Raw genomic sequence first — 14,195 nt, 5'->3', positions numbered from 1 at the left:
TAGTTTTATTAGTAAACTGTTCTGTGCAAATGTAATAGTCATTTCCATAGAAAATATGCTGAACGTAATGGCTGTGTGCTAGCACATCATGCATACTCCACTCTATCATGCACCACTCGATGCCACTGCACTCCACTGTATACCACTCTACTCCACTGTATACCACTTCACTCTGCGCCACTCTTTTCTGCACCGCTCCACTCTGCACCACTGCACTCTGTCCTACTGCAATCTACACCACTTTGCTCTGCGCCACTGTACACCACTGCACTGTACTCTTCATCCCTACTCAACACTATCAATTAGCATTCTACATCACTCTACGCTGCAATACTGCATTCTGCACCTCTACACGTCTACATTTTATGCCGATGCACTCTACAGCACTATACGGCGCTGGACTGTAAGCAAATCTGCACTACTGCACTCTGCTATGCAACACTCTAAGCCGCTGAATTCTGTGCCACTGCATTCTCCGCCGCCACTATACACTGCAACACTCTAGACCAGTTCACTGTACTTGACACCACTGTACGCCACTCTACACGACTCCATTCAGTCACCCCAATACACATCACTCTATGCCACGCCACTTTTTTGCACTCTACTCTTAACCATTCGACTCGGACCCTCTACGCCACTCTCCCCTATGCCGCTAACTTTTAGCCACGCTGGTGTACAACATGGCCACAACACACTGGCAAAGCCAATAACTCATAGAAGAGACCTATCCAACAATGCTTGTTATATGAGCGAGTATTTGGATGAACATTCAGTTATTCAGGTTATTGAGAGTATGTTGAGTTGTGTGCCAGTGTTCACCCTACACCTACCTTCTCCCCAAGAAGCCTTGGAAAGTTTGATTTGTGCTTCCACGGAGAGACAAGTGCAGAAGTGGTGCCTGGCCAAGTTACTCAGGGCCCATAGAAGGCAGAGCCCGGATATCCGGAGTGAAGGACCTCAGCCTTCACGGCTCTGTGAAAGGGGTTTTGACTCTTGGGTTGCAACTATTTTTTCTGTTACTTTCCAGGGGAGTTCTTTGATAGGGTGTTAATTGTTGGGTATTAATTGTTAGTGGCAGTATGGCCGTTTCATTTTATTTTTAGCGGTGGTGCAATGCTGGATTGTTTCATTGCTGCTTGCTGGGGCTACTCGGTTATCCAGTGAGCTGTTAATGACGCTTAGTTTCATCTAATGCCTATACTTGCATTGCAGTAATTACTGATATCTTTCTTAGGTCTAAGGCCAATCCAAAGTGGAAGGCTATTTTCAGGGGTGATGTTAGCAGTTGTGATGGACGTGTGGTTATGAGAATATGAAGTTGTGGACTTATTGTATCCGTGGTATTGCTGCATTGGCGGTTGGTAAATTCTTGGACTGCCCTGAGTTGTCACTCTACTTATGGCTTTTAGAACTTTTAATGAGAAGTATTCTTTTTTGCTTTAGTGACTGCTTTATAGTATGTGGCACTTGCTTGGTTGAGTGTGAGCTCTGATTAAGAAGGGGGCGTTTGCACCATGTTGTTTCTTGGTATGGATCTGTTTGTGCAATAGAGCTTTCAGTCAACTAGTGTGCTTTAACCCCTTGAATGTGGCCGAAATTTTCTCGCTGTGCGGGAAAAGTTCGCGCGTGCGCAAATCGGGCGGCTCCCGGCCGTCCGAGGCAAACGAGCACCGTGGCATCAGACGGCCGGGGTCCGTCCGCATGCAAGGAGTTAACATGCTTCTCAAGATAACTTGTCTTTGAATACTTAAATCCAAAGGCATGTATTTCCTTCTATAGTTGGAGACCAACAGATCGCATGGACTTACCCCCCAGCCACCATCGTGAGCGATGCTGAATACACAAGGTTGCTTCTGCTGCTGTCAGGTCGCTGATGTGGTAGAAGATCGTGTCACTGGCCCTATCATCGTCCCCTGTAGTGTAAATAATTATGTGCTGTAATACAACGCTCTAAAAGCTGGCCTATTTTAACAGGGAGACAATGCAAGTCTGGAGGGGAGGCCTAAGATAAAGGTTTTCATAACTCTGCCCTTGTCACTACTCCTGCCACAAGATTTTGATAGCTCTGTGCCCTGCTCTGCGTTTTAATTTCAAGAGACAGTGGTCCCTTTCAAGGTAATTAGTTACATTCAAACATACCACAATATTACAATTAAGATTGGGTCTGTATGTGTCTGAAATTGACAAATATAAGCATTTATTCAAAATACGACAAAACAGTGGTGAGTGGGTGGGGCGTAACAGGGTATTGGGAAATCAGTCAATTTCCTTACAGCAGGCAAGTGACTTTTAGTGTAAAAATATTAATTGCAAGAAGTCACAATCAAAGATACATCTTCGACTCCACAAATAATAAGAATTTACAGTTTAGAGTTAAGATGTAACAGTCGACGAAGTTTCGATCCCCAAGGTGGTCATGGGATCATCATCAAGACTAAGCAATAAAGCAAGTGCCTGGGAAGTTGCTATGTAGCTCGCAGTTAGATTGTCCGGCAGACAGTATAACAGATGGTAGTCATGGAGTGATCGACAAAATAAGTGAGGCTGCCGTGAGGTCGGAGTGACCTAAGAGCGTTGTAGCTAGTCACTGCAGGAGGGCGGTCGGTAGTGCGAAACTATATGGTAGAATTGAGGGCCGGGCGTCCGGTCCACAATAGCGGAAAGGCTGCAGCCGTCGTTAGGCTTGCAGTGTGGTCCGCATGGTGACGTGAAAACCGCTGTGCTCGAAGGTCAGTCACTCTGTGTTTTGTCAGAGGCACCTGAAAGTAGATAGGCCCCCCACTTCTGCTGCATAAAGACACAGGGTTCACTGTGTCTCCTGAGATCGCCATTGTGACAGCTGTGTACTCAATGAACAATGACTGTTTTACATAATTTTTTTTTAAAACACAGTAGGCTATTATGTAATACTGCACCATGCCGGACGAGTCATTACTTGTGGGTCAGTCATCACAACTTCCCCTCGTTAGCTGTTTTGTGGACTATAGTGCTGCATTTGACCGGGTTGATCAAGGGAAGCTGTGGTAAAAACTAGACTATTGGGCAATCCCCCAACAGCTGCTAAAGGCAATAATTACGCTACATCAGGTCACTTGAGTTTGCATTGTAAATTGACACTTGTAAATTGACACTTGTATAGCGCACTACTCACCCGCAAGGGTCTCAAAGCGCTTGTACGAATACAGGTTAATCAAAAAGGGCCACCTCACATTGGGTGGGTGTATATCCGGATGTCATTGGAATACACCTTCTTTGTTAAAATACCCCTCACACACCAAAAGGGCCCTTGGTGTCATGCTTCATCATCGGGGTCTTCCCGTCCCGCGGCGGGGCAGTGCTGCGACAAGCGGATACGCCGGAGCACCTTTAAGTGCAGGTGCTATGTGTTGGGAGTGAGTGTCAGTGGGGTCAGGAGTGATATAAGTGTGAGTCGTTAAAAAATACCTGGCCTAGTGGAAAAAATAAATTTTATTAAACACTGGCTGGTATTATTAAAAGAATAGTGAAGCGGAGAGATGGAGCAGATTAATGGGCTCTCTCTCCTATGTGGGTCAACATGTTTCGAGGCGCGGGGCCTCTTCGTCAGGACCTAGGGGAAGATTCCCTGTCACTCACTAGTGTTTCTCCACAGAGGTAGAAAAAGTGTATATACAAAAAAAGTGAAAATAGGATTGACTATGTGTGTAACTACAATTAATAATTACAACACAATTATGCTACCACACTAATAATGTAGTATGCCTGCAAGATAAGAAAAACTTATTATAATTGCGCCGATCCCAAAGTGCGCTTAACTCTAAGTCACCTGTAAGGGAGAAAGAGACACACAAACATATATACCAGTTTGGAATGTGGGATCATGCGTAAGCAGTGTAGGATATTGAAGCACATCCTGAGAAAACATACAGTCACACATAGAAATGTCACACATAGGGGATGTTAATAGCCAGGGGTGGAGGTATTCAAATGCATACTTATCATTGGAGGAGTCAATGCCTCATGAGCCAGCTTAAGACAGAAGGGTAAGGTGGGGTCCCAACTGCAGAGGGGAAGAGAAGGGAGTGCATTGTAATACTGTCCCATCAGATGTATTCCAAGTATCACCAGGTAAGGGTCTGGCTGGGATACAGGGTTCATCCTATTGAAAACGGCTATGCCGTACTTACTGAGACCCTCGCAATTTTAATACTGTCCCATCAGATGTATTCCAAGTATCACCAGGTAAGGGTCTGGCTGGGATACAGGGTTCATCCTATTGAAAACGGCTATGCCGTACTTACTGAGCCCCTCGCACGCTCGTGCTTCCTCCTTCGTCTGCGGCTTCCGTGGATGTGAGGGAGGCTGAGGGCGGCGAGTTTTTATATAGTAGAGTAATTGGATAATTGTTCAATTAAGTGCGGAAAGCCCGCCGAATTAACAGAGGCCCAAAAGGTGAGTAAAGCGGGCGGCCATATTTGAGTGGTAGGTAGACCCACCCCCGCTCCTATTGATGCAGTTCCGGTCGTAAGTTATTTAGATCGGGTGCCCAGATCCTAACAGGCTTAGACTTATCTCTTAAGTCCATTGTAGCTCCTTGCTCGGTAGACTGAGGTCCGGATTAAATCAGCCCGCAACCTCGCTTGTGTGGCACAGTGCATTCTACTCATGCACGGCGCATGCGCCGGATTGCTCGCTCTGCGCGCATGCGCGTAGAACCGACGCTGTAGCCGGCGCGCATGCGCACATCTTCCCCGGTGGTGATGTTCAAGGAAGACACGCGTCTGTAGGACTAGGGAACCAGTAATGATACCAAGTAAAGTCATATTATGGCGGGAATGATATCAGGATGGTCAATGCAGATTGCTGATTGCTGAGCCACATCCATACTGTTGTTAATACATAAATATACATTTTCAGTTATTGGAGGTCTGGGAGAGGTAGAACCTAGGAAGAATTTATACTGAGAAAAAGGAGCCAATTGCTTGCTGTTTTACATAAATATACATTCCAGTTCATGGAGGACTGGAAGAGGTAGAACTTAGGGAGAATTATACTGAAAAACATTCTACTGAAAAGACATTCTATTGAAAAAACCGGTGTCAGTTGCTGTGTATCACCCAGCAGCCCCTAGGTATTCAGTTGGGCCCACGGAATGTCATCATTCAGGCCTGTGCGGTGTGTTCCCAGACGGTACACCCAGCGTTGTTCTTTAGATAGAAGGTCTCTATCGTTGGAAAAAGCCTCGATGACTGTCCATTTCAGACAGTGAATACAGAGGTCAAGAGAATTTCCTATGTAAGGGACCTGGAAAGTCTACACCACCAACCCAACTTTTTCACACTGGATGCTTCTTACATCTTGGGAAAACCTCAGCCTTATTTTGAGCAAGCTTTGACAGTTCCGGCTCGGTAAATAATCTCCTTTATGAGACTTCTAGCACTGCCCATTGTGGACTTCAATCCATCCTGGGCCCGGCAAGACAATTCAGTCTCCTGTCGTCTTTGTAGTTCCCATCGTGAATCCTGGCTCCATTTGTTATGTTGCTGCCCGAAGCTAGCCAGAAAGCGGCAATATCTGGTACTCCCAAGTTGCAGGTCTCACGGCATTGGATGATGCAGAGAAGTCTCAGATCTGTGCTTCTGTGCTAGTACAACTCAAACAGTGGCCAGACTAGAGAAATTCATCGATGCAATCCGGACTGCATTTATACAAAGTATCAAGAACTAATCAAACGGCCACCACGCAAGAGTGACTATAATTAACCCTTTTATAAAGTTAAAATATTATTACTGTTTGTGCAATACACATAGTCCCTCTCGGATAACATTTATCACAACTTCCAGGCTCACAAGGAAATGAAGATCAAGAACAGAGGACTAAACCAGTCAATCCAGGTACCTGGCACCGAACCAAGAAACACTAACGGGTATAGGGCTCATCTAAAAAGTTATGCAAACTTGGCCACCAGACGCAGGAGTAAGCCGCAAGCAGCAGCACTTTAGTTACAGTTCGGAAAATCATTTTAAGACTTTTACTCTTTTATTCCTTCGCAAACCCAGTGAGATTTTAACTTTTTCTCCTTCTTCATAGCTTTTTAAATGATGGTATATTGTAATGATTTTAATTAATTTAACAAAGTATACTTGAGTTAGGGTGCATCAGAATCTTAAATGTCTTCACTCTGTTGAAACCTGTGAGAATTGTCACTTTATTTGCTGTTCTACCTTTTGTCTGATGTGCTGTTGATTCAAGCGATGTATGTAAGTCGGCCCAATGGACCTTGCATGGCATTGCATAGCTGCCGTTTATATTTGGTTTCCGGGTGGGATTTTGCATCAGACTGATTAGTTTTCCCTTAGTGTGAACAATGAGACTGACAGCCTCTTTACTGGGACGTCTTATATGGCAATGAGATAACCTTGATGACTGTTGATGGGAACCAATGTCCCATCAGCTAGCCACACTGCAGGAAACTGTCGTCCTGTCCCACCTAGAAAACATTTTACTTTTTGTGGGAAAAGGGAACGGACAAAAACTCATTTGCTCATCATCTGGGACTATTAATGTTAAATAAATGTTTACCTGCTGTGTTTCTCATACCGTTTTCTCCCTTTCTCTCACTAGTCATTGATTTGAAAACTGAAGACCGCAGCAAGTTTGTGGACGCACTCATTTCTCTTCTGTCTTAAAAGGTAAAAAAAGTTTTTCTTGTGTCATGGAACTATAGTTGTACTGCAGCCATCTATTTAGAGAAAAAAAACCTTCATTGACCGGTTGTGTTCCTACAAGACCTCTTGTTATGACTGAAAGTCGATCTTTTTGATCTTGGAAGAAGCTTTGTATTGTTGCCAGGGTATTCTTGGGGTTTTACAACTATGTTCGATACAGTGACATTATTGTTAAATGCAACTGAATGTCCTGCTCTCAAGGCTAAAACAAGGCAGTGTGACTTCTGAAATAATGAATTGGAGGAAGTTTCTCATGGGTCATTCCTTTTCCTTATCGCACTTTTTGAAAATTTCATTTTGCTTTGTCGCTGTGTCTTTTCCGCCATTGGCTGCAGATTCATGTGTGACTAAGACTGGTTACAAAGGTTCTTGAGAGTTCGCTCGTGTTCAGGTCTGCTGGGCATCTCTTATTACTTCCTTTATCATACATTGCCTGCAGAACTCGAGCTTAGTTATAAATCATCCACGACCACTGTGTTTATTGCACTTCCTAGAGTTTGTGTCATTTTTGATTCTGTTAATTTTTTATTCTTATTGTAATACTCGAATGCGCTTTATTGTATGCTGGTATGTTAAACTGTTTTCGTGCTCTAGGACACCCCATGGTTAACCCCACCTCTCAACGGTTTCTGGTATCCCCACTCTGTTGTAACCTCACTTATTGTCCCTTTGAGTTTGTTACCCTCGTCTATGCCATGTATGTACAGCGCTCTGATACCCGTATGGGTCTTGTTCGCGCTTTATAAAACTTTTCAAATAAATTATCTTTGTGAATGTGGTGGCTGTGGCCGCACAATGTCAAAAGCATCACAGTGGTGCTTGCATTTAAAACATAATGAAAGTAGATGGAAGGATCATGCAAATTCAGAAGTGCTTGTCTTCTGTACAATGGGTTTGTTTCCTGTTGCATATGGCGGTCACATTTTAGACTTGCTACTAAAGTGTGTTGACGTGGCAATGCTTACCAGGGTCCCTTTGCAATCCATAATTCACTGTTCCCCGACTACTCCTCTAGTCCTTCTTTACAAAGTGGTAGATGCGCTGTACGGCAAGAAAGATGGACCTTTTTCACAGGAATCCTCTCCATGCCTAAATTTGGCTTTGGGAATAGCGACCTTTGTGCCCAGCTTAAAAGACCGAGTTCAGCTACAAACCTTCTACTTTGGGTGATATTTCCAACTTGACCCTCACACGGTTAGCACTTACCCCTTTGAAACCCCCTGTGATTGAGTCATCTTAGAAGTTAGAAAAGTGGAGTGACTGGAGTTGGTAACCCAAAAACACTCATTTACTAGTGCCTAATCTTCATTCTGAGTTAACTGCTTTATCGCAGTTTAAAGCCGCCCAGCTGTGTATGCATAAACCCCCAAAATTCAAGTTCGGTGGAAGTCAAGAAACATTTGTTTACATGCGTGAGTCCTCTCCGTGAACTCTTTCATCAAATCTATGTGGAATAGCGCCATAGTTCTAGCCGTTTTAAGCAGATGGAAATGCTATAGTTCCTAATTGCTTAAGTTGGCACGGTTCCTTGAGTTTGAGCTTTTATTACCTAATCCTGTTAAACAAATGATATTTATGTATGGTGGAACTTGGAAACAGATTGTTTTGTTGCTACTGTAAAATACAATGCTACTTATATTTATCCACCGTGGAATTCCTGACTGAGTTCATGAACTCTGAAAGGCTCCTTCTAAATACAGGATCATGCATAACTTAAAACAAGTTATTTTGATGCAGATTTCTCACCTTTGAGTAGCTCGGGCACTAGTCTGGATCTGGAAACTTCTCGCAGAGCTCTCTAATGCCAGTAGGGGGTGCTGTTTTCATGTCAACATCGGAAGTGGCATCACAATGATTTCCCTAGAGCCATCTAGCAACCACCCCGGCGTCCTGATGTCTCTTCTGTTTTTTCGATGCCGGTCCAGAGGAAGGCTGGACTGGTCCTAGCGGGCACTCGTGTTTTCCCGGTGGGCTGGAAGAGTGGAAGCCGGTTTTGGACCTGTGTGCGACATTTTTGGTACAGGGTTGCGGTTTTGCAGTGCTTTGTCGCCTCAAGTGGGACGGGTATGCCCAGACGTGGGTCCTGTGCTCTCCATGCCACTGGAATGAAGCTATTCTGGCTGATGAGGGGTGAAACCCCGAAACTGGTCCTAGGATGCTTGTTTCCAGTCCAGGGAGGACCTGGCTTGGCAGTTCGGGCTGGACTGCTCCCATTGGGCGCGGGGTCAAGGCTGATTTGCATATGATTGGTTTCAAACTGGAATGGCTTGGGGAGCAAAAAACGATGGATTTAGGCCCAGATCTCTGTACTGGGGTGAATGTATGGCATTGTTCTGCATTCTGTCCATCAATTGTCCTTTTTACAGATGTGATTGGCAGATGTCCATCGTAGAAATGCATAATGACTGTTTTTGGTATTTCGAGTCATCGTTGTATGATCTCTTCCTCCGCATGAACTCCTAGACGATCAAAGAGCGGGAGGCCAAGTTTTTTATGGCCTGCACCAGGGTTGATTGTAAGAGTTATATGAGGCTGAGGGCAAGGTCAATATCAGGATGAGAACCAGGTCACTTTCTCAATATTCCCCACCTTCCAAGACTTTGAGGGAAAACAAGAAATTTCACACATAAAAGAAAAAACTTTGGCTGAAGAGGTAAAAATCCAAGGTAAGTGACCGGCGCCAACCTTACCCCAGTCCAATCATCTCCGGAGCTTGAGTTGTCTTATGATTCACCAGCACTGCCTCCTCCTGTGCTGAGGGTGATGCCGGTGGTCCCAGAGTTCCTGTCCTCATGTACAGCTCCAAATTTCTTCCTCTTGAAGTGCAACTTCACTTCAACCTTCAAAGCAGTATGCGTTCCTCCTGCTGCCATCTGGCTTCATCCATTTGCAGGGTTCCTCATCAGAGCCACCGACTTAAACTCCGACTGTTGTGCCGCCATTGCCCTTCCTGGCACTGCCTATAGCCCACCACCGCCTATAGCCCACCACCTGCAAGGCCTGTGTCCACTGCTTCCACCCCAACCTCTTCAGGAACGGCTCTTACAACCTTAAAACACATCAAATCTAGATGAAAGGCCCAGTACCTTTGTAAAGGGGAGCAGTACCAATTAAATGAACAAGCGCCTAAAAACAATATTGGGACACTATATACATTCTCTTTGGTTCAGACTGAACAGCAGTCTCCAGATGGGGACGCAGATGACACCGACTTCTTACCCACCACTAGGGAAGAAGCCACAGTAGTTACTGTGTGAAGGAGCACCTAATACTAGTGTGAAGAGGGGGGTCGTCTTTTCTACAAGCTGGGAAGGCAATGCCTTCAGACCATCGAGTCCTGCAAATTGTAGTATTTGTATACCCTACCATTCCAGCAGCAACTTCCCACCATCCTTCCCTTACATTTCCTTACTTCTGAAGACCATGTGCGGGTCCAACAGCAAGAGGTGGTGGCCCTTCCTCAGAACACAACAGTGGAGGTGATGCAAGAGCAGAAATATGGGCAGGGGTGCCACTTTCTATACTTCCTAGTTCCCAACAAGGATGGTGGTCTATGTCCGATCCTAGACCTCAGTCTCCTGAACTTGTACCTACACAAGTTTAAAATGCTGTCCCTGACCCAGATTTTGTTAGTGATTAATACTGAGTGGTGTCTCTCGACCTGCAGGGCGCATACTTTTATATACTTATCTTGCAATCTCACAGACGTTACCTGGTTTTTGTGGTGGGTTCCACTTGTTACCAATTGGTGGTTCTCAGGTTTGAATTGACTTTGAGTCTTCACCAAGAGCTGCGGCCCAACTCAGCTGGTTGGGGATCTCGATGTTCCCATACCTGGGTGACTGGCTGCTCTAGACTGGTTCCCTGCTGATGGTGTTGCACCACCTGCAGATAACCGCTTTGCTACGGTTCAATTTTGGAATTTTAATCTGCCCAAGTTTCTTCAGAAGCCCTCCCAGCTCCTCCTGTTTATTGGGGCAGTATTGAATACAACATTGCTCCAGGTTGGCCCTCCACAGAAAATCCAGGACATTTAGGATATGATGCCTCAGGGTAGGTCGCTCCCCCTCCTCTGCAGCGCCACCAGTGCTCACCTGCCTTTGCCTGCTGCCTTGCTACCTTGTCCGCTGCTCTCTCCGTATTGCCGTTGTTGCTCCTTGTCTGCCTGCTGACCCCTCTTCCTCCGTGTATCCCGTGTGAGTGCCCAAAGCGCCGCTACTGTTATTGTTATTGCTGCCTGTTGACCCCTCTTCCTCCGTGTACCCTGTGTGAGTGCCCCCAGAGCGCCTCTTCTTTTGCCTATTTTTTTCCCCTTTTTCGCCTGTTCTTTTGTCCTTTCTGAGCCTCGTCGTTTTCTTGCCTCGCCGCCTGTTTTTCCCGCCGCTTCTCCCTAGCCCCGCCTACCCTCCCGCCACCCGCCTCCCAGCTGACCCCTCCTCCCCGGCTACCCATATATGGCGGCCGCTGCGAGGCCGCGCAGCGGGCGCGCCGCTGGGGCGCCGAAGGCGCGCCTAAGGCTAGCCCGTCTGCGCCCCCGTCCGCGCCTGGACCGCGCCCAGTGCCAGGACCCTTGGCCCCCGCAGACACCATCCCACCCGCCGGACCTACGACGCCACGAGCTCAACGCACTCAACGCCGGCCGGATCCCTGGCTGCTACTGAGCCACCCCGAGGCGCACCCACGGACCTTTCTGCTGCCACTCCTGCAAGTTCACCTGCATCCGAACCTGCACTACACCAGCACCGACCAAGACGAGCACCAGCAGCAGCCACCTGAAGTGCATCCTGCTCAACACCCGCTCCGTCCACAGACACGCCGTCGAGCTCTGGAACCTGCTCGACACCACAGCCCCGGACGTCGTCTTCCTCACGGAAACCTGGATGAGCGCCTCCTCAGCGCCCGACATCGCCATCGCCATCCCGGACGGCTACAAGATCATCCGTAGGGACCGCGTCAACCAGACAGGAGGAGGCATCGCCATCATCCACAGGAACACCATCTGCATCACGGCCAACACCGACGACACCCTCGCACCCACTGAACACCTGCACTTCCAGATCCACATCAACCCCAAGACCACCCTCAGAGGCACCCTCATCTACAGACCCCCGGGACCACGCACACAATTCAGCGAAGACATCGCCGACTTCATCAGCCCGCACGCCCTCCCCTCCACCGACTACATCCTCCTCGGGGACCTCAACTTCCACCTGGAGAACAACAGCGACCGCAACACCACCACCCTGCTGGACAACCTCGCAAACCTCGGACTCAAGCAGCTGGTGACCACCCCCACCCACTACGCCGGACACACACTCGACCCCGTGTTCTCATCCAGCAAGGACATCACCTTCAGCCACGCCACCGGACTCCACTGGACGGACCACAGCTGCGTCCACTTCATCTTCAGATGGACCACGATCCACCACCACCAGAAGCAGGTTGCACGCAGAAGCTGGAACAAGATCACAGCCGACCAGCTCGCGACTTCACTGAGCAAGAACCCTCCCACCGGCGCAACGAACCCCAGCCAGGCGGCCACCAACCTCGCAAAGTGGATCAGCAACTGCGCAGACGACCTCGCCCCTCTGAAGACCCCGCCTAGCAAACCCGGCAGCAAGAAAGCCCCATGGTTCACCGACTAACTCAAGAGCTCCAAGAGGAACTGCCCAGCCCTCGAGAAAGCCTGGCGCAGAGACCCAACACCGGACAACATGACTGCCCTCAAGCTCGCCACCCGAAAACACCACCAACTGATTCACGCCACCAAGAAAACTGCATTCAAGGAACGATTGGACAACAACGCACACAACAGCAAGGAACTCTTCAACATCGTCAAAGAGCTCTCCAACCCCAACGCCGGAAACAACGACATCACCCCTTCACAAGACCTCTGCAACTCCCTCGCCTCCTACTTCTACAACAAGATCGCGGACATACACAACAGCTTCAGCACTCAACCGGCGCATGCCACGACCGAACCACCGCCCCCCACCACCATCCTCCGCGCCTGGACCCCGATCAGCACCGAAGACACCGTCCGCACGAGGAACTCCGGATCTCCGACCGACCCCTGCCCTCACCACGTCTTCAACAAGGCCGACGCTGTCATCGCACCCCACCTGCAGGACATCATCAACACCTCCTTCGACACCGCTACCTTCCCGGAGAGCTGGAAGCACGCCGAACTCAGCGCTCTACTTAAGAAGCCATCAGCCGACCCCACCGACCTCAAGAACTACCGCCCCATCTCGCTGCTCCTGTTTCCTGCAAAAGTCATCGAGAAGACCGTCAACAAGCAGCTGGCCGCCTTCCTCGAGACGAACGGATCTCTCGACCTCTCGCAGTCTGGATTCCGGGCCAACCACAGCACCGAGACTGCCCTGATCGCAGCCACCGATGACATCCGAGCACTGCTCGACAACGGAGAAACAGAGGCCCTCATCCTCCTAGACCTCTCCGCGGCCTTCGACACTGTCTGCCACCGCACCCTAGTGCAGCGCCTCAGCAACGTCGGAATCCAGGAAAAGGCACTGGAGTGGATCATCTCCTTCCTCGCTGGAAGGACACAGAGTCCGCCTCCCCCCGTTCAGATCAGAAGCCACCGAAGTCATCTGCGGCGTTCCTCAAGGCTCCTCGCTCAGCCCAACCCTCTTCAACGTCTACATGAGCCCCCTCGCAGCCATCTCTCGCCAACACAACCTCAACATCATCTCCTACGCCGACGACACCCAGCTGATCCTCTCCCTCACCAACGACCCCACCACCGCCAGAGCCAACCTACACGAAGGGATGACAGACGTTGCCAAGTGGATGATGAACAGTCGCCTGAAACTGAACTCGGACAAGACGGAAGTCCTCATCCTGGGATCTTCACCCTCCGCCTGGGACGACTCCTGGTGGCCCCCTGCCCTGGGCAGCGCACCCAAACCAACAGACCACGCACGCAACCTAGGCTTCATCCTGGACTCCTCCCTCTCCATGACCAGACAAATCAACACAGTCTCCTCGTCATGCTTCAACATCCTGCGCATGCTACGTAAGATCTTCAGGTGGATCCCCACCGAGACCAGGAAGACGGTCACCCAGGCCCTCGTCACCTGCCGTCTGGACTACGGCAGCTCCCTCTACGCCGGTACCACTGCCAAACTCCAGAAGAGACTCCAGCGGATCCAGAACGCCTCAGCACGACTCATCCTGGACATCCCCCGTCGCAGCCACATCTCCGGACACCTGAGAGACCTGCACTGGCTCCCGGTCAACAAGAGAATCACCTTCCGTCTCATCACCCACGCACACAAAGCCCTACACAACCAAGGCCCAGGATACCTCAACAGCCGCCTCAACTTCTACGCTCCCACACGCCAGCTTCGATCGACCGGCCACGCCCTCGCCGCCGTCCCCCGCTTCCGAAGAGCCACCAGAGGGGGAAGGTCCTTCTCCTACCTGGCCGCCAAGACTTGGAACTCCCTCCCGACCCACCTC

The 14,195-nt window shown here is 48.9% G+C and overlaps 1 protein-coding gene across 3 annotated transcripts in view; it reads left to right on the top strand.

Moving 5' to 3' along the window:
- Positions 1–14,195, top strand: part of CDC45 (cell division cycle 45) — a 435,048-nt gene that overhangs the window by 387,715 nt on the left and 33,138 nt on the right. For all 3 annotated transcript variants that reach the window (XM_078667950.1, XM_078667952.1, XM_078667951.1), the window contains one exon: positions 6,607–6,674. In XM_078667950.1, the coding sequence (XP_078524076.1) occupies positions 6,607–6,671 (65 nt within the window). In that variant the 3' untranslated portion in view covers positions 6,672–6,674. The remainder of the gene's footprint in view (positions 1–6,606; positions 6,675–14,195) is intronic.

Source organism: Lissotriton helveticus, chromosome 11 (assembly GCF_964261635.1).
Source record: "Lissotriton helveticus chromosome 11, aLisHel1.1, whole genome shotgun sequence".
Lineage (NCBI taxonomy): Eukaryota > Metazoa > Chordata > Amphibia > Caudata > Salamandridae > Lissotriton > Lissotriton helveticus.
The sequence above is the reverse complement of the archived record's forward strand: the minus strand, read 5'-3'. Positions and strand labels throughout refer to the sequence as shown.